Genomic DNA, 22,729 nt, shown 5'->3' on the forward strand with positions numbered 1-22,729 from the left:
AAGACACATTAAAAGACAAATTATTTTTACCCCAATACTAATTAGTTGTAATTACACAGTTTTTACATGTGCCACTGTCTTAGGTTTTGCCCAGCTGTCTGTAAGAGTTTTTTACTAATTTAAAACATAATAAAATCGAATATGCTCCCTTATTTATTTATTTATTTATTTTAATATGCACAAGTCAGAATAAACCTGTTTAAATTTTTACAGAAATACATTTAAACTGATATTATATCAACCAAAACTTCTCCAAACCTTAAAAGTAGAAACTTTGCTTTCAGTTATTGTACTTTCTACGGACAAAATCACTTTTGTGAATTTATTTTCGTTTGAACGTCAAGTATTTGACCCACGATCTCAATGTAAAAATGTCTTTTTCACAAGCTAACGCTGGTGACTGGCATACACAAGTTTTACGTGTATTTAAAAAAATGTATTTCATTTAAGGAGCTGTTTCCACAGACTATAATATAAACCAGAAAGACGTTAGTATTATCCCATATTGCTAATATAAACACAGGTTTTTGCACGCAAATTATTTATCCAATCGATCTGTTGTTGTAAAATGTTTAACTGCTTAAAAAGAAGGCACGTCTTAATAAAGATGTTTGTTTTGGGAATATTTACATAGACCAACAATTAAAAAATAGCGTGGATAAAAAACAAGAATGCATTCTTGGAGTGGCCCCCGAGGGTCAGCGAGAGGGTACGAACGTGGTCAGTTAGGGCTAATTTACAGCTATTTCGGTGCAAGAAACCTTGACTGATATTATAAGTGGACTTCAGGGGCAAAATTAAATGCTAAATGTGTAGAATACAGTCCCTCGAAGCTCTTTGTTGCTGTAAGTAATGTAAATAAGCATCCGTGTTAGCGTAGCAGTTATGTTAACGCATCTATATTGGCGTATTAGCATTTCAAATGTAAAGTGCCATATAATGGGCTAGTATTAGCATTAGCGCGGCGTAATGTAAAGCGCGAGTCGAACACATCACCTCCAGCAGATGCGTGCTCAGGGAGGAAGTGATGCGCTAGCGGGCCGCCGTGGGACGTGCTGTTGTCAGCTGCATATCAGCACGCTGTAAATAGCCCGAGGCTGCGCTGTTTTATCGGCGAGTAGAGACCGCACGCTCTCTCGCCAGCTGCCGTCGCTGCTTTAAACTCGCAAATAAACGAGAGAGGGATGCTTTTCCACCCCGTCTGCGTAAAGCCGATTTTCATAAAAAGGTGATCAGATCAGCTGTGACATTGTGCACAATAACTTGTTTTTCTGCTCGTTCCTTTCTGGCATTTTCTCGCCCGGGGTGCATCACCCTACAGATTATCTGAGGCAGTGGGAGACAATATGTAATTAACCCACGTGACCTCAATGTCTTAATTGTTGACTGTTGGAGACCCAGTAGCAGCACCTCCAGCAGCGATATCCGTACCACGAGAGCTTCCTTTAGCCTGCAATTCCTAACGATGCACGAGCAATGCAGAAATGACCCGACGCAACTGCTCTCAACTCATTTTGTCTTTGTTTTGCTGAATTTTTATGCGTTGCATCGGTGGTCCGGATGCCATGCATGCCGTTATGCTTTAAATGTTGTTTGGAAACAGTTAACATTTGTATATAGAGGTGTTGTTGTCACAATGCTCAAATTTATATGATATACGTGTCTTAAGTAGCACGGGTGTATTTGTAGCCCTAGCCGGCAATTCACTTATCAATTGTTCTTTTGCGGCAAAAATAGCATGAGTATGTTTTTCCTTAGTAATATGCATTGGTAATATAGACTTCATTTGGAGTTTAGATTCCAAATTTTCTAATATTTGTTTCTTGGCTAGGTTTTGTCATATCCTGCATCAATGGAAAGCTTATTTATTCAGCTTTCAGATTAATTATAATACTCAGTTTTGAAAAAGTGACCCTTACGACCGGTTTTGTGGTCCAGGGTCACATATAATCTAGTATGGGGAGATGTGCTAAAACGTTAAGGGCATAAAATGTGGTGTTTTTGTTCAAATCTAAATATAAAATGGCTTAAACATGACAATGAAGTATATTTTTCATTATTAAAACTTCTTTCTGGAGAAAACTGTGGGCATTTGCATATGTTTACTTCAAATTTGTAGAGAAAGGTGGGAGAAATAGATGGTGTTTTTGTCAGTTTTTTTTTACCCAAAATAGGGTGATGTGAGTATTATTGTATATGTGTAAAGTTTGTTTCAGTCAAACTCAAGCCAGAGGGCACCCTTGAGCAAAAACTACAAATATGTCTCACAAAAGTAATGCAGCTTATGACGTTCCAGGAAGTTCCTAATATGGGCAAAAACATCCATCATCAACACAGCTGAACAAAAAGAAGATAGAAACTGATCACAGATCACTTAAACACACGACCATGGCAGTATATGGTTTATTCGTGCTCTTCAAGTAATTTCAGATATTTCAAAACTCCAAAAATGTATCAATATTGACATTTCGCTGTTTGTAGCTTAAACACTTGCGGCAGTAAAACAGGAATTTAGATTAATAAAGACTCTTTTCACAAAATATGTATGTGTGTATATATATATATATATATATATATATATATATATATATATATATATATATATATATTAGTACAGTTAGACTTAGATATGTTGTTAACACTGTCACTTGTTTTTATAGCAGTGTTTAATGTCAGTGTAAGTTACTTTCAAATTCTGCATAGCATCAAGCTTTTAGTGCATTTAAATACACATAATAACCAACATTGCCTGATTTATGTTTCAGATAAAACTGAGCCCGATTTTAGCACCACTCAAAGGACATTTCGCTTTTAAAGTGCTGCCAAACATAAAATAAGTAATATAATAAATATCCTTTCGCAGAAGTCTCGTCACAAGCATGTTTTTCCAATGAAGCCCGTGTTGTCATTTTCAATGAGCAAGCAGAGGCAGGCGGCAAAACTGTTATGGCACTGAAAACACAACTGCTTGCCAAGCTGTGCTAGTGGCTCACACCATGCAAAATAAAAAGTGATTTTGCAGCTGCAGTGTGTCACTGGCCAATCACAGGTGATTTTGTTCACCATCAAGCACTTTAGCTTTTATGCGGCGTTGCGTTCTTCATGCTGCTACGTTGCATTTGACAAAAAAACAAAACATTCTCAATGAGAAATTAATTCCATTTTTGTTGTTATGCATCTGCATTATTTTAGTATAATGGATATTATTTATATTTTATATTAGTAGTTTTATTAAGTTTTAGTTATCTTGTGTGTTCTCGTTGCTTTTGTTATAACATGTCTACGTAATATAGTGCTTTATTCTTTATTTCAGTTTCACTTTGTTCTTTTAGTACATCAAGAAATACGTATATAATTTTTCCCCAATTCTTTTTCTTGTATTATTAGTTATTTTTGAATATTACATTTTATTTGAGTTATTTCAGGTGACATTTTTTACTATAATAACAAACTTTCATTCAGAAAATAATAAAAATTTTCTTCTTCGTTGTGGCTGACAGCACATCCTGATACACAACGTCCCCGTTCATCACGATCTGATCAATCCGTAGTTTTTCTGAAGTGTAAATTCTTGACAGACGCCTGTTTGATCAAGTTTTTTACACAGACCAATCTAATATTTATGTAGCGCTCACACGTCTGTGATCCGAAGCTGTTAATTGACGTTGTAATTGTTACTCTTTAATGATCTGTCAGTGGTTTCCACACGGGACGCTCTTCTGTTTGCAATTCTGGGCTTGATGGCCTCCCTCTCCGAGCTGTGAGGAACAAGCTATTTGTGAGACTCTCGCCTGACTTGTTTCTTCTCTTCCTCTCTTTCTGTTTCCTTCCACAGTCCCTGGATGGATTTGTATTTGCACTAAACAAGGAGGGGAGGTTTTTGTACATCTCAGAGACGGTGTCCATATACCTGGGGCTTTCACAGGTGAGTGCACGTGAGATTTTTTTCACTCTCCCATCTCTTTTCGTCCATCGGTGCGGAAGAGAATCTGGACAAATTAGTGTTAGATAAACTCCTGCGGGTTTGTTAGCTGCAGTGTAATTCGCGGCGTTCATCACCGCATATTTTAAGCGGCGGAGAGATGTTCTCATTGGAATGCTGGCGCGCTCTCCGCTCCCGTTGGCTCGAGCCCGGGCCTTTCAATAAACAGACAGCTCGGCGAGGTCAGGCGGTGAGAAAGTGACCTTCAGAACTCTTGCGGTCCTGTCTAGCTGAGCTTCATCTCGAGTGCTAGCAGGCTTCAATCAAACCAGACACGGCTGCGCGACGGGCAGCTTCTGTTCACCCGTGGTGGAAAAATTCACACAAATCATCAGAACGCTCTCTCGCTGTCCTTGTACGAGGGATCAAAACCGTCAAGATGCTCACTGTACCCGTTACTGTAACAGTTTAACTCGTTTTTGTCCGTCGGCGATTGGGAAATCAGTCGGGACGTGTTCGGGATGGCTAATTTTGAAAGAAAACGCTTTTATGCAGTTCGCAGCGTGAGGGTACAAAATGCGAAAGCATACAACCTGAGCGCACTGCATGGACGACCGTATCCCACAATGCAATGCACTCGATTCGACCTTTCATTTCTAGTCGGACAGATGAACCAGAGGTGATACCAGCCTCGATTTGTAATCTCAAAAGCTCATTTTACTCGGGATTGGATTGGCATACCTACTACTATTTTTTAAGAAAAAAAATACAGCATTCATTATATATACTGTGCACTGGTTCAGAATATTCAGTATACAGTCACATTAAATGAACTGTTGTATTCGGTCTAATTTTTAATCTCATATATTTGCATTTTTCAAAATTGGATTCAGCTGATAGTAAGTTTGTTGCCTAGACTCCCTGAATAGACTCCCTTAGTTGTTTTTATTTTTATTTTAACATTTTAATTTAACCCGAATTCAACAAAAACATAGCATATGCAACTGCTATAAGCGTTTATCACTGCACGACGAGAAAACATTTGCATGCTTAAGAATTATTTAATGTCATATACAGTAAAGGATGGTCAGAAATGAATGCAATAAAAAGAATACATAAATATGCATACTTTGTGCATGAGAATACCTGCACGGTTCAAAATATGTATGCAATAATACTTTTAATGCGCACCTTTCATTTCTAGTCAGACGAACCAGAGATGATACTGAAAATTGGGATTCAGTGCAAATTAAACACGCTTTTCTGAGATTTATAAAATGCTTTGCATGAAAAGAAGGTATTCTATACTGTGCACAGTATTTATTGGTTGTATGCACGGAATATACAGATTAAAACTAGCATGCTGTACATACTCTTCAGTGCACTAGGGTTCTGAACGCATGCTTTCAATCAGGTTCAAGTGCCGCTACGACCTGTCAGATTTGAACATTGTAAATATTGAGTATTCTAAATTATAAAAGCAACAGTGGCAGTAAAAGACTATTAAAATATTCAGCTAGATAGAAGGATTGAGATATGAATAAAGAAGAAGACTAAAGCAAACTCTAAATTAATTCAGCATTAATTGATTGATGATTTTTATCAAATAATTGATTAATTCTCAAAATCCTGGCTTTTGGAATTTGGCTTGCTTTTTTCTGTGGTATTATCTTTAGGTTGGCCTGCTGATAAAGTGCTTGTAAAGTCTTTAGTCTAAGTAGGTTTTATTATCTTACATGGTTAAGCTTATCCCATAACTCTCCTGATCTTAATTGCTAAACCTTTTTCTTCGTTAATCTGTCCTAGAGGCCACAAATATATAAGGTGTAGTTCATTATTTTGAGCGTTAATTGGATGAGCAATTTGCCAGCTTTTCTGCATTGACAATTATATGCATTTTTGCGCTTTGGGTTATCAAAAATACTATATACGATTTCATATACATATATATATATATATGCTGGTTTTGTAGTTTAGCTCGGAGTAGTTAATTAACATTTGTCCAAATTAGATTTTGGCGCTCAGTTAATGCACATCTCCAGCCATGCAAGTAATCACCAGGATAGCTTATCTTTTTGTAAATGTCTGTTTGATAACTAAACTTTGATTAATACAGGGAATATTAATCATACCACATTCGGGATTGTCGTAGCTTAAGTCTGGCTCGCATTGGCAGTAAATGTGCTCTCGATAGCTTTAATGGAGTGGTACTATCGGTCAGGTTTAACACGTCTCCTTGATTTTTATTTTTTTGTTTAATCTAGCGTAATGGTTGGAAATAGCCGCTTAACCCTACATGTTGTAACCCTGTAAGTTACAGCCCTGCATTGCGATGGTAAGAGCCAATAGATCTCTCCCGACCGCTCCGTGCTAGCGCTGATTTCCTAAGAGCTAATGATGGAGGTTATTAAAGATTCAGGGCTTGAACCGTACTGCTGCCATTACACTAGGCACAGTCGATAGCATGACCTTTTAGCACCGCGGCTCAATCATACGAGCGCTCAGCTGCTCAAATCCAAGCTCTGCTCTCAGACAGATACTGCGGCCTCGCAGGGCACCAGAGGAGCACTAATCTCTAAATCGAGCTCTTCCTCAATCCGTTTGAAAGTAGATAGGAAGCGTCCAGTCATGGAGTCCAGTGTCCTCGTAATGACATCAGCTGAACCTCACTGTGATCTCAAACCAGCCGCACAGTATTCATGGACGTTCATGCTTTGTAGAGCGGCATGGGTTTGATCCTGGGTTACTGGATGCAAATTCTCTCCGTTAGTATATTTAGTCAGTATTATATATATATATATATATATATATATATATATATATATATATATATATATATATATATATATATATATATATATATATATTATTTTTATTATTATATTATATATATATTTATTACTATACAATTTTAGAATTGTATTTTTTTGTTATTAATAATATTTAGTATTTTTATAAGTGGGTGTGTCTGTGCAAGTCTGTGCATTAACATAATGTATTTAATGAATTAATTGTGCATATTTTTGTTGTTAATGTTATAACATTTTATTGCTACTTAAATAGTAATGAACTAAAGTAATATACACGTTTAATTAGTGTTAAATATATATTATTATCATTATTACTGAATAAAATATTTAATAATAATATGAAGAAGAATATGTTGTTGTTTTGTTATTATATCTTAACGAACAAAAATACAATAATATCGAAATAATAATATACAATCCAACAACAATAACAGTGTTATTATCATCATCATCATTAGCGTTGTTGTTGTTATTATTATTATTATTATATAACAAATACATTTATTACCAGGTTAGTTAGTATATATATATATATATATTAAATACTTAATGTTTTATTTCACTATTATTATTATTATTATCATTATTCTTAATTATTTATTCAACCAATAATATCAAAGTCTTCTTTCCTTTCCACATTTCCCAGTTTCTCTTAGTAATATTTCCTCATGCAGGGCAGAAAGCGAACACCACTTCATGTCACTTTAGGCAGCAACTTTCTTTCTGTATTAGACTGCGCTTCAGCGTGACTCTCTTCAGTTCCTCGTTCCCTCCTCTGTCCATCCGTCCCCTCCTCTCAGCTCTCCTCAGGTCAGCGAGCGAAGGATGTGAAATTGCTTTTCCCTCCATGGCCATTGACCACCTTGTGTTAGATTAATGTGCGCGGACCGGAGAAGCCAGCAGATTTTTACAGCGAGCCCGAGCTTCCCTTCTTCCACGGCCGACATTACCGTGATGCTAAACAATGGCACCACCTGCCCTCGGCTCTTCGATAAAACAGTTAAAGTGCTTCCGGACGTGTTAGCGCTCTCTTATCTCGACGGTCTCTGACTCCGCTCTCAGATTCGGCCGATAACGAGTTTTTTTTTTTTAACGTTTGACAGTAAACGAAGCAACATCCCAACATTCATCTGCATCCGTATTATTCAGTTCAACAGATGGCCGCTTATCCGGTTTTGCCACGCTAATAGCTGTTATCATTTAACTTCTGTATGTAAATAGGCATATGTTGCCAAATTTTTCACTTGTCTGAGTTTTTCATCCCTCTCTGCTTGGCTTCTGCGCCGGGTGATTAGTTCATCTCCAATAATTAATACGTGATGGATGCGCGAGCATCTTTCCCAGATTAATAGCCAGGTTTGTCGTTACGCTCGACGCAAATTGAGAGGCGGCGATAACACGGCGCCTCGAGGGATTTTCTTATTGAGTTTTCTAGGTGCTTCGGAAAGAAGGACCTTGTCGCCGGGTCATGGTGCGTCGCGTCGCACACGGGCAGCTGTCTGTTTTGTAATTGAGATGTGTATGTTTGCTTTTGTGTAACAGATGGCGGCGTGCGCTTACGCTGATGGCTAGGAAAATAATAATTGCATTATTCCGGCCAAAAGAATATTAGCTTCTGGAATACGGCCATTTGCAGCCGGCACCCCTGCCAGTACAGCATATGCACTTGCATGGACTAGATATCCAAGGAAATTGATACATCTGGAATAAAGCGACCATCTGAGGTCTCATCTGCCTCGTAGGATTCGGATTTAAGCACGCTCCCGCTCCGTAACCGCCAGCTTAGCCGTCGTACAGTACGCTCGCTGACATCTGAAGGCCGAGTATAATGTACCATATGGTGGAGGAATTTGCCGCTCTACGTTTGGCAATAGTGACGGCTCTGGATTGCCTCCAGGCAGCTGAATGCGTACTTCGCTTTCCCGTTGCGAGAAAAGGACGTCGCTTTCATTTGGCTGTAGACCCCTCTGCCCCGTCTCCATTCAGGGGAGGATTGAATGTAGACATCTGCTGTGCTGTAGGTGACAGGGGAGCGCTCCGTCCTCCTCCCCATCACTCAGACGCTCCGGCCGGGGAGACTCCAGGAGTATCCAGTCTATTAGCATAAACGTCTGGCCGATTGTCTGATCACATCTTTGTGAGTCAGTCGCCCTCCGTCTCGAGCCGTCTTCTCTCTCTCTTTCTCTTGTTCACACCCACTTGTGTGTCCGCCGTTTATCCTCTGAGGTGATGCTTTTGAACGTCTTTAGCGTGACTAGTGGATCTGAATGGGTGATGCCAAGAACATGTCCGCCTCGCATTTCAAAGTTTTTAAATTTTTAATATATACATATCATACTTTTCGTAGCAAATGTGCATCAAAATATATAAAATGTTGTTACTGGAACTCAAATAAATAAAATATATTTTAAATATATTGTTGATGTATTTAATACTATTGCTATATGTTATGTATATATAATATATTTTTTTCTTGATTATGGGGTGATGTGTGACCTGGACATACGTTTTAATAAGTTTTATGATATATATTTTATAATTATATCTATTTTTAGATGAACTGTTGCTTATGAATTCGATTCGTTTTTATTTACTTTATTTTCTTTGTGCAAAATGCATTTTATTTGTCACATTTTGCTTATTTTATTTTATATCATAAACATATATAATATTTACCATTATGTCTATTTTTATTAGATCAGCTGTTGCTCATAAAATATTTATTTTTCCGTTAATTGATTTTATGTCAATTATTAAATATTTAAAAAAAAGCATATAAAAATGATATCGATATTTTATTTTGCTGTACATATCTTCTTGGTATACATGTATATCAACAGAAATATTATGAAGTATTATTCAGTGTTTAAAACAATTAGGATCAGAGTAATTCATCGTCAGCGGCTACTTTTCAGAATGACCAGCCAAACCCCGAACGCTGAAACAATGGTGAATCATTTCACTGGCTGTTAGAACAGCCCATCAAGGTAGACTTGGAAATATTACTAAATGGATAATAAGTATTCTTTTATTTATGATGCTGTGGCTGCCGAGGGTCAGCATTTGCATGTGAGCCTGTAGCGGTGCGGCGAGAGACAGGGGCAGAGGAAGGTCATGTTTAATTGAGCCACCCGCGATCCGGAGCGCTCCCAGAACTGCCCCTCCTGTTCCCGCTCTCACCCTCGGCTCACCGAGAGTCATGGAGGAGCTGTCATATCCCATCATGCCCCTCTGGAACAATTAAGCTTTTTGCGCTCGCCGCGGTCCACTCTTTTGAAGCTTTTTGGGTGTTTTGTGATGGAAAAGACTACGATTTCAACAGGAGAAGATGATCTTTAATTAGCTCTTCTTGTAGGGCTTTAAATTCTTAAGCATCTGCTGATGTACAACAAAGCCGTATCGGTCACTGTTCACATTAACATCTTCATAATCCACTGTAATTGCGTACATGAGTACTGAGTAATATAAATGGACATGCTCTTTATAATGAGACTGGGCAAGAAATGTCACGTGCTCGGTATATTCTAACATTTAGTTATTCATAAACTCCCAGTTAATTGAAATGTGTTTAGATAACATTTCTTGGTAATACCGATTCATGAAATCGTTTAAATGGCCTTCTTTGTGAAAATTCAGTAAAGATGCAAACATGAAAAATTGATTAATTTGATTTAGTGATATGAAAAGGATGCATACAGTACTTCAAGATACGTACATACTTTTTTAGTAACACTTTACAGTAAGGTGTCATTTATTAGCATTAATGTATTAACAATAACAATGAACAGTATATTTATTACAGTATTTATTCATCTTTGTTAACATTAGTTAATAATAATAATAATAATAATAATATCAATTATTGTTAGTTAATGCTAGTTCACCGTCCATTAACTAATGTTAAAAAAACTTATTTTAGATTTTAATAATGCATTAGTAAATGCTGATATTAGCCCCAACTAAGATATCGTTCATTCTTAGTTCATGTTAACTAATGAACCTTATTGAGAAATGTTACTTTTTTGATATTTATACATTTTTATTTCATTTGTATATCAAAAGCTTTACTTGTAAAACACATCAAATATTTTATACATCATATTACAAATCATGTCTTGATATTTTATTTTAACAAACGTTTTTTTGGTCCTTTTTTTGTTATATCACCAAACCCTGCTATAAGTAGCTTCTTTTTTTTAGACAGTTTGAAAATGTATTTATATCGTACCTCTTTTACATTTACGTCTTGTGCAGTAAAACAAAGACAAAATTGTGTCGTTTTTTAAAAATACTTTTGGATCCATTATTATATTCGTACTTACAGTTCTAAAAAAGAAAAGACCCGTTCCATATTTAGACAGTTCGTGTGTTATTCTTATTCAAAGGTTTTTATCTCCGCCACCGAATAAGCGCCCACGCGTGTCGCCCACCTGGGACAGACTAAACAGTGACGGGCGGAAGCGTTTCCTGCTTCTACAAGGAACGTGGCTTAAAAACATTATTAATTCACAACATTTAAATTGATAAGTGCTCCGAGCCAAAGACTACAAGGGCACTTTGAAAAGCAAATAGCGACCTAGTGAAGAAATTGATTTTTCCCGCTGAAAATGACTGCATGATGCATCATTTGACTGCACTGCGTCCAAGTGCTTGACAGAGATAATCTCAGCAATCCCACAGGTGACCTTATCGTTCTCGGCAGGGCAGGCTCGTGTCTTTGTGCATGTCAAGGTTTCCTGGGCGGCGTCCTTTGGGGAGCCAGAGCTAGACCTTCTCCATCTTGATGTCAAGCTGGAAACATTATGGAAAAGAGGAAGTATCGGGCGGTAATCTCAAAGTCAACAAAGGCCGTTAATAATTGGATGACTGAAAAATTAGAAGTGCGGCAGATAGTCCGGCGTTGAACAATAGATGCTGCAATGAGAGATGGAGAGAAACAGTAGAAGAGGGAGAGTTTATGAGAGCAGATAGAGAGCCTGTAAGAGTGGGAGTGTTTTAAATGAACAACAGATGGTTTGGCGGCACACTGTCAAGGTCAGGGAACTTTTTCCTGCTCCTTTTGTTATAGATTCTTTTGTCTTCATAGACGCTTGCACCTTAGGTAGGTTGGATTTATCCAGTTTGAGTAATGGCCTGAACATTTGTTAGTTCTCGATGGTTCCATGATGAATCTGTGCAGTTGAAAGCTTTTTTTTTAATGAAAAAAGATCCTTTGGAATGTCCTTTAGATTCTTTAGGTTCTTTGAAGAACCAGGCATGGTGGTTCTACGAAATCAGCATGAAAACAGCCTTTTGGAATCTTTATTTTTAAGAGTGAAGGTTCTTTATTGGAATTGATGGTTCCATCATGGAACCTTTATAGGATGAAACGATCCTTTAGATGTTCTTCACATTAAGAAAATGGGGTTCTTTAAGAACTTTTGGTAACACTTAAGAATAGGTAACACTTGTTAATCATTAATACATTCTTTATTTGCTGTTTATTGATAATTTAGTAAGATAGTTGTTATTTTAGCTTTTGGGTAGGATTAGGGATGTAAAATAAGACATTAATAAGGGCTTTATAGATGGCTAATATTATAGTAATAAACGTGCTAGTAAGCAGCTAATATGTGTAACTGTAAAACACGGTGTTACTACATTTTTAACTGAAGGGAAACCACTTCTTTGCCCTTTCATTGGAAGTAAGAGCAATATGGACATTCAAATAAACTTTTGCTGTTTTTTTCCACGGAAGCAAGAAATTAAATTGGGTTAGGGCCAACATGGGTGTGCGTAAAGGAAGAACTGTCAGTATGGTGTATTCTATTCACTTAACTTCTAAATCGGAGGAAAAACTCAACATTTGTCATTTAGATCTGATGAAAAAAGCATAATGTGTCATGTTTCTGAGTAAAACATGATATTCAACTTCATTTTACCCATTAAAATAAATTGGGTGATAAAAAGTGGGCGTTCTTGGACCGAGGCTTCTATGACAGGTGATTGGAAAATGAGAGGACTTGGTGACATCAGCTGAAAAGGAAAGTCAAGATGTGTTATCTTCATTAAAAACAATATAGACTGGTTTTCCCTGTTATTGTTTGAAATTAGGTTTTTTTTTTATTTGTTTTAATTTGTATAGAAACAAGTAAAAATAGATTTAATGGCCGTTTTTTGATCTTTTTGACTTCATGGCTCTGACAAGGCTATTGTGTTTTATTGAAAGCATGTTAAATATTAATATCAAATGTGTTTTAATGAATCACAGACAATTAGCTGTCTATTGTATTTGATATAAAGGTGCATTGCCTTCCTCTTGTTGTTTCCCACTTTCCATACGAATGCTAGTTGTAAGCTCTAACAAAATAACAGAATGTAAATTAATTACAAAACTACAACGTATTAGCATTTCGTTAAGTGCCATATGAAAGAAATCTGATTATATATTCTCTTTAAACAATTTTCAGTAATATCAGTCCTGGCTAAATGCTAATGGCACAGTAGGTGTGCGTCTGATCAATTGTCTGCTGGGTTTTTTTTTCACATCACTGCGGTAAATTTAAATTTGTGTATTAACAATGCAGGTAAACATCTCTAACCCGTACCAGTGTCCTTGAAAAAGTGATACACACAACTTTTTTTATTATTTTCATACAGTACACATTGTAGCATATAAGACTACATGTATAGATAATTAGGTGCGATTGCATAGGTCACATTAGCGTGCATTATTGCAATATTTTGTGTATTATTGCAATATTTAGTGTGAGGTGTGTTAGCATACACCTGTGTGGGTTAGCATGGCGACTATCGCTGATCTCTAAAGGGCTCTTTGATAAGCACAATGCCCAGATTTCTCCTCATCTCCAGACTGATATGGCCCCTCTCATTTCAGATGTCTGCCCGCCGTTATTAATGTCAGGCGGAGGATCTGGCTGATAGTATCTCCAGAGTGCTGACACCAGGCTTTCCTAGCCGTCTTTGATCTGAACGGAGATCAGGAACGGGAATATGGGATTGTAAATCCGCTGTATAGCGTGGATAGCTCACTCTGAACGTGAGAGCGAGGTCTCGATTGCTTTGATAATTGCTGTTTTAGACGTTTGAGATTAATTGTTGGGGGTTTCATCAACTTGTGAAAAATCAAAAATCATGTTTGTTTATATGTCGTACGCGCTTTGTCGACAGGATGGCTGATAATTAAGGATAGCATTAATTGGGGTTTCCGAACATTTACATTTCGGAATCTCACAAAAGCATTTCTAAATCACATTAGCGTATTTCCAACTTCATATAGATGCTGATTCACGTTCTCATTACAGTAAAACAGTAATGCAATAATTAGTAAAAGATCATGATGCATAAATACTATTGATCATTTTTCATTGCAAAAATGTAATGCTGCTAAAAAACTATTTTTGTTTACATAATATGTGTATGTATTAATTAATTATATATAAATGCGCACACATGCATGCATATGTATTTCAGAATTTTTTTGTTTATATATTACATGCATTTATATCAAAATAAATATAGACGCATAAATACTTTCAAAATATATGCTTTATATATGTGTATTTTTATATATTATTATAAATATGCTTAGAACACATGTTTACGTTATACAAGCAAAAACTTATTTTGAATGAAATTAATCACGTTTAATCATTTGACAGCACTACAAAAATTTCATTTGTGTAAATTTATAAAAAAAAATATTTTATGTATAGACTGTTAAAGATTGCTTCACCGAAAAATACAAAAAAAGATTTTGATTTCTCAGATTCTCATATTCTATTGTTATACAGCAATGCAATGCTAATTTAAATCAGCATTCTGTATACATTTTTGAAATATTGAATAGTAGATCATTTTCACATGGCATTAATGATAATAACATTTACTGTACAGCATTACGAAAATGAGAAATTAGAGAAAAACTAACATTATCACAAAAATATTTCAGCAGTACATACAATGACAATGTGATTTATTATAATGCTAGATTGGAGAAAACTGTTGTTATTTGGAAAAATCTAGGACCCACACGTGTCCTTGACAGGTTTAGTCAGATTCAACCAAAAGCATTATATTAAATATGTTCTACGTCCTTGGTGTTTCTCAAAACACAGATGAGCAGACTTTAAGAGAAAATGTAGACTCGCGTGTCAGTTTTCAGAACTCAAACACTTTGTTCTCGTTCTCATTAGTCGTAACGCTTATCAGGTCCGTCTCTCCGCACTAGACTCACTCGCTCGCGTTTTTATTGATAAGATTTCACATCGTCTTGCAAACAGGGTCGAGGAAACACTATGTAAAGATTTTCATCGTCAGATATACTGCTGTGTTTTAATTAATGCTGGAATCTTGAACTTTATAAAGAGATCAGAGCCATGCTGGTGCTGAAAATTGATGCTTTTTTTTTTTTTACTGGAGGCCCAGAGAGAAAGATGGGGAGAGAGAGTGTGGTGAACAGATGAAGGAAGAGCTCTCATATTTCACTGAGACTCCGTGCTGCTGGCGCTGCTGTAGGGTTGAGAGGTAAAGCGTGGTAATGCCAGCAGACCAGAGCTTTCAATATGCCATAGAACATCAGAACAAATGACAGATTCATAATCAACATTAAAAAAATTTATTTAAATACACTGGTTCATTTTAGACTGTAGACACGTTTTTAGTGCAAATGTTTTATGCATGTTTTATAAAAAAAAAAAAAAAAAAAAAAAAATATATATATATATATATATATATATATATATATATATATATATATATATATATATATATATTTTTTTTTTTTTTTTTTTTAATGTATTTTTTTATAATTCAGCCAGGACGCATTAACTTGATCAAAGCTGACACTAAATATATTATTAAACAATTAAATATTAATAATACAATAAAAAATCAGTTTGCACAAAAATATTAAATAGCACAACTGTTGATATTGTTGATATTGATAATAGTCAGAAATGTTCTTGAGCATCAAATCAGCATCAGAGCAAATTAATATTTGAGTTTATTAAAATGACTTCTAAAATATTCCAGTAATAAAATACTGTAATGTTGACTTGCTATTCCCAAGTCAAAATCAGCTTGAAGACCAAAGCTTTCGACGTACAGTTAGCCTCTATAAAGAAAAATGCTATTCATTACACATAAGGTGTGCTCCCTTGCTATGTGGCAGGGCCATAAAGCCGGTAATAACCTTTTTATCAGAAGCCAGGGTGACACCTTAATGTGACACATCCACCCAGATGCTGCAAAAGAGAAAAATGCGTTTGTAATCTCCTCCATGTATTAGAAGCGGGAAACCCATCATATAAGGATATAACAAGGGCTGATGAGCCCCTGCGACTCGTGCCATGAGGAATAATAGATGAGAGTTGACCCTCTCAGAGAGGAGAGCACCGAGTCACGGACAGCGTGTATACCGGCCCCTATCCCATCTCTCACTTTAGAAAATAAGAGTATCATTGAGCACTGGGAGGAGAGAGAAAGTCAAGAGAACAAGTGCTTCGAGAATTCAAACTAGGCTGAATCAAGTGTTGTACATTTTAAAAGGGACTTCGGTAAAGTTTTTCATTTGTAAAGTTAGCTGAGGTTTATTGCACCAAAAACACATTCATATTTTTGCGTTCTTTTTTTCACAGTCGTATTTTTGCACTACTTTGAAAAATTCTGCATGTTCTAACTGATTAGTCTGAAGGCGAGCAAAGTTTCTGAACAGCTGTTACGTGTGTGAATGTGCTCATAGTATGTGTGCAAGGTACAAGATTAAGATTTATTTAATTGTATTCCCACTATTATTGTGTCATATTCAAGCAGAAAGTCAGGACATGTTGTTTTTGTTGTTGTTTTTTTCTATATATATATACCAAATTTGGGCCCATTTTCATAGAAGAGACGGACTGTACTTTTTTCAAATTAATTTTCCGTCTGCATTTATATTTTTGGAATACTCTATCGATATAAAATATATAATTATTAGTGCCGTATACATATATGCATAATAAATGTACACAGTATATATACATATATGTATACACAAAAACTTGTGTATGTGATTAATTGCAATTAATCATTTGACAGCACTAAGAATTAAATATTAAATTGAAATTATATATTATTTCAATTCAAATGATATTCAATTGGTTTTTATTCTATTTATATTATAAACAAAACGAAGAGTATTAACAAAAAGACAGTACTATAAATTCTATAAAATATATAATTATAATTACATTTTGTGTGTATACACACACACACACACACACACACACACGCATGCGTGCACACATGTTGTGTTTTCATGTTTTATGGGGACTCCATAGGTGTAATGGTTTTTATACTGTACAGACTATGTGTTATTGTTCTACTCCTAAACCCTACAGCAAACTATTGCCATTTTTAGATGTTCAAAAAATGAAATCCTGTGTGTTTTATAAGCTTGTTTCCTCATGGGGACCTAAAAAATGTCCCAACAAGGTCAAAATTTACTGGTGTTCCTATCCTTGTGGGGACATTTGGTGCACACACACACACACACACACACACACAAAACACAAAAGTTTTTTTTCTTTTTCGTGGTCTCATGTTTGATAAATAATCCCCGATCTTCACTGCTGTTGATATGCTACTGTATCTCCTTCTCTTGAGCTGGCTGAAGAAAGTTCGGTAGTTCTGGACCAACCGCTCTCTTAAAACACGTCTGGATTTCGCCCATAAATGCCGCTAATACAATTATCTGTATTTATGAACACACGCTTTTACAAATGAGAGCTAATTATTGTGACTTAATGATGGTGCTCTGAGCCGCCACCTCCACAGCACCACCGCCAGCAGATAAGAGGGAAATTTGCTTAGAGGATTTTTTGCAAATGTCATTGGCACTTTGTGTACAAGGATGATAACTTCATCCATCCATTATCGAGAGTAACACCTGCGATGATGCACGGCACACTCTCCGGCCGCGCGATAGATAATTAGTAATGAATCAATATGTAGAGTTTGGAGAGGAGGTGTGGAGCGGGCCGAGCCGTACGCCACGCCGCTGATAACAGACCAAAATAAACAGCAGACGCCGGTGAAGAATGAGCGCAGGCCTGCGATCCGCTGCAGGTTTTGGGACCGTCTGATATCTCTCCCTTCATCCTTCCTGCCCCGTTCTGTCGTGAATACATTAAGAAAGAGGGATGCCGGAGCCGGTATCTGCCTGTGGGCCAGAGGCACGTTAAGATACCTTTGCATCCATCAAACAAAGCCTGTAAGCTGAACAGGAAACGCATCATTGGCTGCGCTACAAGTGATCGGAGGTCTGGTGGATGTTTGGATGCAGGTGCAAACAGGATTTTCCTCGCTCTTTTGAAAGGCCGCATGAACGGTGAACAAAACTTTACGGAAACTAAGTTGCATGACTGCATTTGCATACGACCAGATTTGTATTATTTAGCAGCTCGGGCCGCGACGATGAATAACGGTGTGAAATATAGTAGTATGTGGAGGTTGGCCAATAGCGAGGGGTCATTTACATCAAGTATTAATGGTACAGTAACCAAAACACCCTTTTCACCCTATTCTTTGGCAGAATACCCAAGCTTTCCATCATGGTAATGGATGGTGTTTTATACTAACACGCTTCAAAACAAAAAGCCACAAAAGCATTATAAATACAGTCCATAAGATTTATGTTCTGAAGCCGTACGATGGCTTCTCTGAGAAACAGTTCAACCTTTGTTTTTGAAAGGCGTTTCTTGTGCTCACCGAAGCTGCATTTATTTGATCAAAAATGCGTAAAAAAAGAGTAAAATTTTGAAGTATTTTTACAATTTTAAATAATCATTTTAAACTTAAATATATTTTCAAATGTCATTTATTTTTGTGACGCAAAGCTAACTTTTAAGCACCCGTTTCTTCATTCTTCAGTGTCACGTGATGCTTCATTTTAATATGCCGGTTTTTGGTGATTTTTTTCAGGATTATTTGATGAAAAGCAAGTGTAAAAGAACAGCGCTTATTTGAAATAGACATATGTTGTGATCAACTTTTGATCAAGTATGAATTTCTCGAAAAAAAACGATCGTCCAAATTTTCACTGATTCCAATTTGAATCCAGACAGCCTAAGGCATCATTATACATGAACTTTAAGGAAATAAAATAAAGCCGAGTGTAGAATATGACCTCTGTAGCGCTTTAAGATGGCCATACCTTTCTGACTGCTCAAGACACGAGCGAAGGCAGACAGCCGGCCTTCACTGCTCTGTGCAGGTTTGATCCCAAGTCCATTTTTTTCGAATCTAACACCACAGACATGCAAGAGAGCAGCATGTGTCATGTCTGATTTATCCCGTACGGACAAGCGAATTGAACCTGAAATATTCTGTACAGAAGAATGAGGAAAGAGAGAGACAGACAGACTAAAAAGTGAAGGAGAGAGAGAGAGAGAAAAGTGGTCTAAGGAGATCTCATTCCCACCTCTATAATGTGGGATAAAGACATGGTTTCACATATGGTGTATTGGTAATGGGGTGACAGGCCACAAATCCTCTCATTTAAGTGCAAATGGCTGTTCTTTTGGGGAGGCCTAAGCATCTGCCTGCCAATGTCATCCTAACCCCCTCTGGAAGCGCTTTTTTGTTTCTGCTATTCCCAGAATTCCACGAGGCACAAAGTCTGATGCGCAATCCAGAGGGCAGCGGAGGAATCATCTTAAGGACAGATGTTAAGGGAGGAACGAATTTTGTCTGTGGATACTGTTGTTTATTTGCATATTGTTTTAAAACCAGATTTACTCGCATAGTTATGCAAATCAGGTAACAGGTCACATGGTCAGAAATATTGCAACGTATGCACGGTGCTGGAAAGTTTTCAGTGTGGATACAGCGGACCACCACAATCTGGCATACTTTGCATACTCTGGCAAGTTTTGCCGTCTTTTCCTTGATAGCACCAGGGTTTCACACGAATGAATATATATATATATATATATATATATATATATATATATATATATATATATATATCATTTTTAAAATTGGTTCTTAACAATAGAGTTGATTAGCTGATATTAAATAGCTGATTCCCTTCAGATTCCTGCCAAAATAAAAGCTTTGGTTTAAGCAAAGTTACTTAATATTCAATAGCAGTTTACAATTCAGTAAATATTCAATTGAATATTCAAATATTCAATTCAGTTACATTCAATGATTATTATTATAAAATTTATTTTATAATTTTATATATATATATATATATATATATATATATATATATATATATATATATATATATATTGCCTTAATAATTCCTGTAATTATAATGATGAAATAAGTAAATACACACATGCCTAAAAAAATAAACAAACATTGATACTACTAATAAAATTGCAATTAATTAATTAATTAACCAATATGTTTTGACTATTTTTTATTACATAATGCACATATCATTTTATGGCCAGTAAATATATTTATGGCCAGTATAGTTTCATGTGCTGTTTGCTGGTCCTGATTGAAAACATACTCCAGACATCTTCATTCACATTATTTTGCAGTGGAAATTGGGCAACTGCACTGTTTAATATTCCGGGTGTTGTTAAATCATATGACATGTGGCAATATCAAACCATCTAAAGTTAGATATTTCAGAGCTCCAGAATGGGGGACAATTCAAAAGACACATAAAATATAAGATAATAGCATAAATTATATATAAGATAATATATAAATTATCATGTTTCTGCACACAAACTGAGAAATTGTCACGCTGAGCTAAATTGTACCTGTATTTAATCTGGTATGCTGAAGACTTTTGCCAGACTTTTCATGCTAATATAATAAATAGTGAATTTGTCTCTTAAGACTCTGAAAGACCAATTTTGAAAGCACAGCACCGTTTAATATTTAGAGAGTTATTTGCCGGCGCAGTTACTTTAGGATTGACGTTTTTTTAGTCTGCAATGGAAGTGCGGAGTTGTTATGTAGTTACTGATGCAAAATGTATGTTATCTGCTCACCCCTGTTAGCCTCTTTTCTCCCCTCAGCTTTGAAAGGCTGGTGGTATCATCCGATCTTCCTTACATTAACACAGCGGCAGCAGAGCCCGGGCATGCAAACGATGAAACGTTGACAACATTTTCATTAGTAAGATAGAGCTGTTGCATATCGGAGGAGGAGAGATTAAGATTCCACCTATTCGAGACGCACAGATTTGACATGCAATAAAAAGATACAGAACGGAGCGACTTGACAATCTATTTGTAAATGCAATAGACGGTAGATAAATTCACGGTTTTCAGAGGAGGACGATTCCCATGGGGTGCTTCGGTGATCAGTGTGGTAATGTCCTGGCTTCAGGCGTAGATGTGTGGTTTTCTATGAAAATGAGTGGACGATTCTTGGATATAAGCATGTATAGGTAAATCCAGCGAGGTCTAACCATTCATTTTGATTTGAGGTGTCAACAAGTGGAAGAATAAGGCTTAGAATTTACTCCTAGCTTCAGTTCTTTTGAGTGAATTTCAGAAAAGCTGAAAGAAAACATTTGTGTGTGTGTGTGTGTATAAATGTGAAAACAAATATCTTATTTAAATATGTAATATAGTTGTATTATATATTACTATACTAATAATATTTAGTGCTGTCAAATGACTTTTTGCGAATGTTTTTGTCTGTACTGTGTACCATTTAAATATAAATACAAACACATGCAAGTATAAGAAAAATGTTGTTTATATATATATATTATATATATATATATATATATATATATATATATATATATATATATACATATATATATATATATATATATATATATATATATAGATATATATATAGATATATATAATATAAAATATATGAATATAAATGCATATACATGTAAAGGTTTTCAAATGTTATAATGTATGTGTGTGTGTGTTTATATATGCATAACACATGCATATATTATGTAAACAAAAATTATTCCTAATTAATTGTTTCACAACTAATTATATTTCATTTGTCTCATCCTTTAATTTATCATTATTTATTTATGAATTATCATTAGTTTTATTGCTGAATTATTTATTTATAACTGTTATATTTTGATTAAAACAATAATTATATTACATTACATGATGCATTAAAATATAGAAGGCATTATCGAGAATATATATATATATATATATATATATATATATATATATATATATATATATTTTTTTTTTTTTTTTTTTTTTTTTTTTTTTTTCTACAGAAACCAAAAATAATCTTTCAACTTGAAACAACTTGTTACCCCACTGCCTAAAATTGTAAAAAAAAAAAAAAAAAACAAAAAAAAAAGCGTCAACTAAAATATTCCAGTTTTCGTTTAAAACTAAAAATTAGTTGACTCAACTAAAAATTTCGACAGCAGAGTAATAAGTTATTTCAAGTTATTCTATGTGTGTATATATATATATATATATATATATATATATATATATATATATATATAGGTATATATATAATATATGACCCGCTCATGTTTTTTGTTTTTTTCCCTCCACTGGTTATTAAATAAATAAATAAATAAATGATCATAATTAGTGCTGCTTTGAATTTGAATGTTGTCCTGATGCGATGTGCCAGCCAATCAAAAATCTCCCGGGAGGGTGAGATAATCATCGTCAGCCAGCTCTGTATTTCCTGAGAGACGAGAAGTTTTTTCTTAAGCGCAACAGTAATAAAACTGTGTGTGCGTTGGACTGGTGCTCCTCTCAGAGCTACAGGTCATTAATTATGAAGAGATTTTTGTGGATTTGTTTGTAACACCACAAACCATTGATCACTCCACACACCACTGAGACCTGAAGCATCTCAGCCCCTGATACACAAAATAGTTTGATCCGTGAAATTTGTCACTTTAGAGATATTTTGCTCGAGGCTTCTGTTCTCTCCTGCCAGTTTGTGTTCCTGGGTAAAAGTAGCGAGAAGTAAATACGAAAAAAAATTAGTTTTATTTGTCAGAAACAGCCTACGCTTTGGAAAT

At 35.6% G+C, this 22,729-nt stretch overlaps 1 protein-coding gene across 4 annotated transcripts in view; it reads left to right on the forward strand.

Moving 5' to 3' along the window:
• LOC122362283 (neuronal PAS domain-containing protein 3) overlaps nucleotides 1-22,729 on the forward strand; it is a 272,325-nt gene that overhangs the window by 171,229 nt on the left and 78,367 nt on the right. For all 4 annotated transcript variants that reach the window (XM_043263690.1, XM_043263691.1, XM_043263692.1 and 1 more), the window contains one exon: nucleotides 3,836-3,925. In XM_043263690.1, the coding sequence (XP_043119625.1) occupies nucleotides 3,836-3,925 (90 nt within the window). The remainder of the gene's footprint in view (nucleotides 1-3,835; nucleotides 3,926-22,729) is intronic.

The sequence above is a fragment of the Puntigrus tetrazona genome, chromosome 17 (genome assembly GCF_018831695.1).
Source record: "Puntigrus tetrazona isolate hp1 chromosome 17, ASM1883169v1, whole genome shotgun sequence".
Lineage (NCBI taxonomy): Eukaryota > Metazoa > Chordata > Actinopteri > Cypriniformes > Cyprinidae > Puntigrus > Puntigrus tetrazona.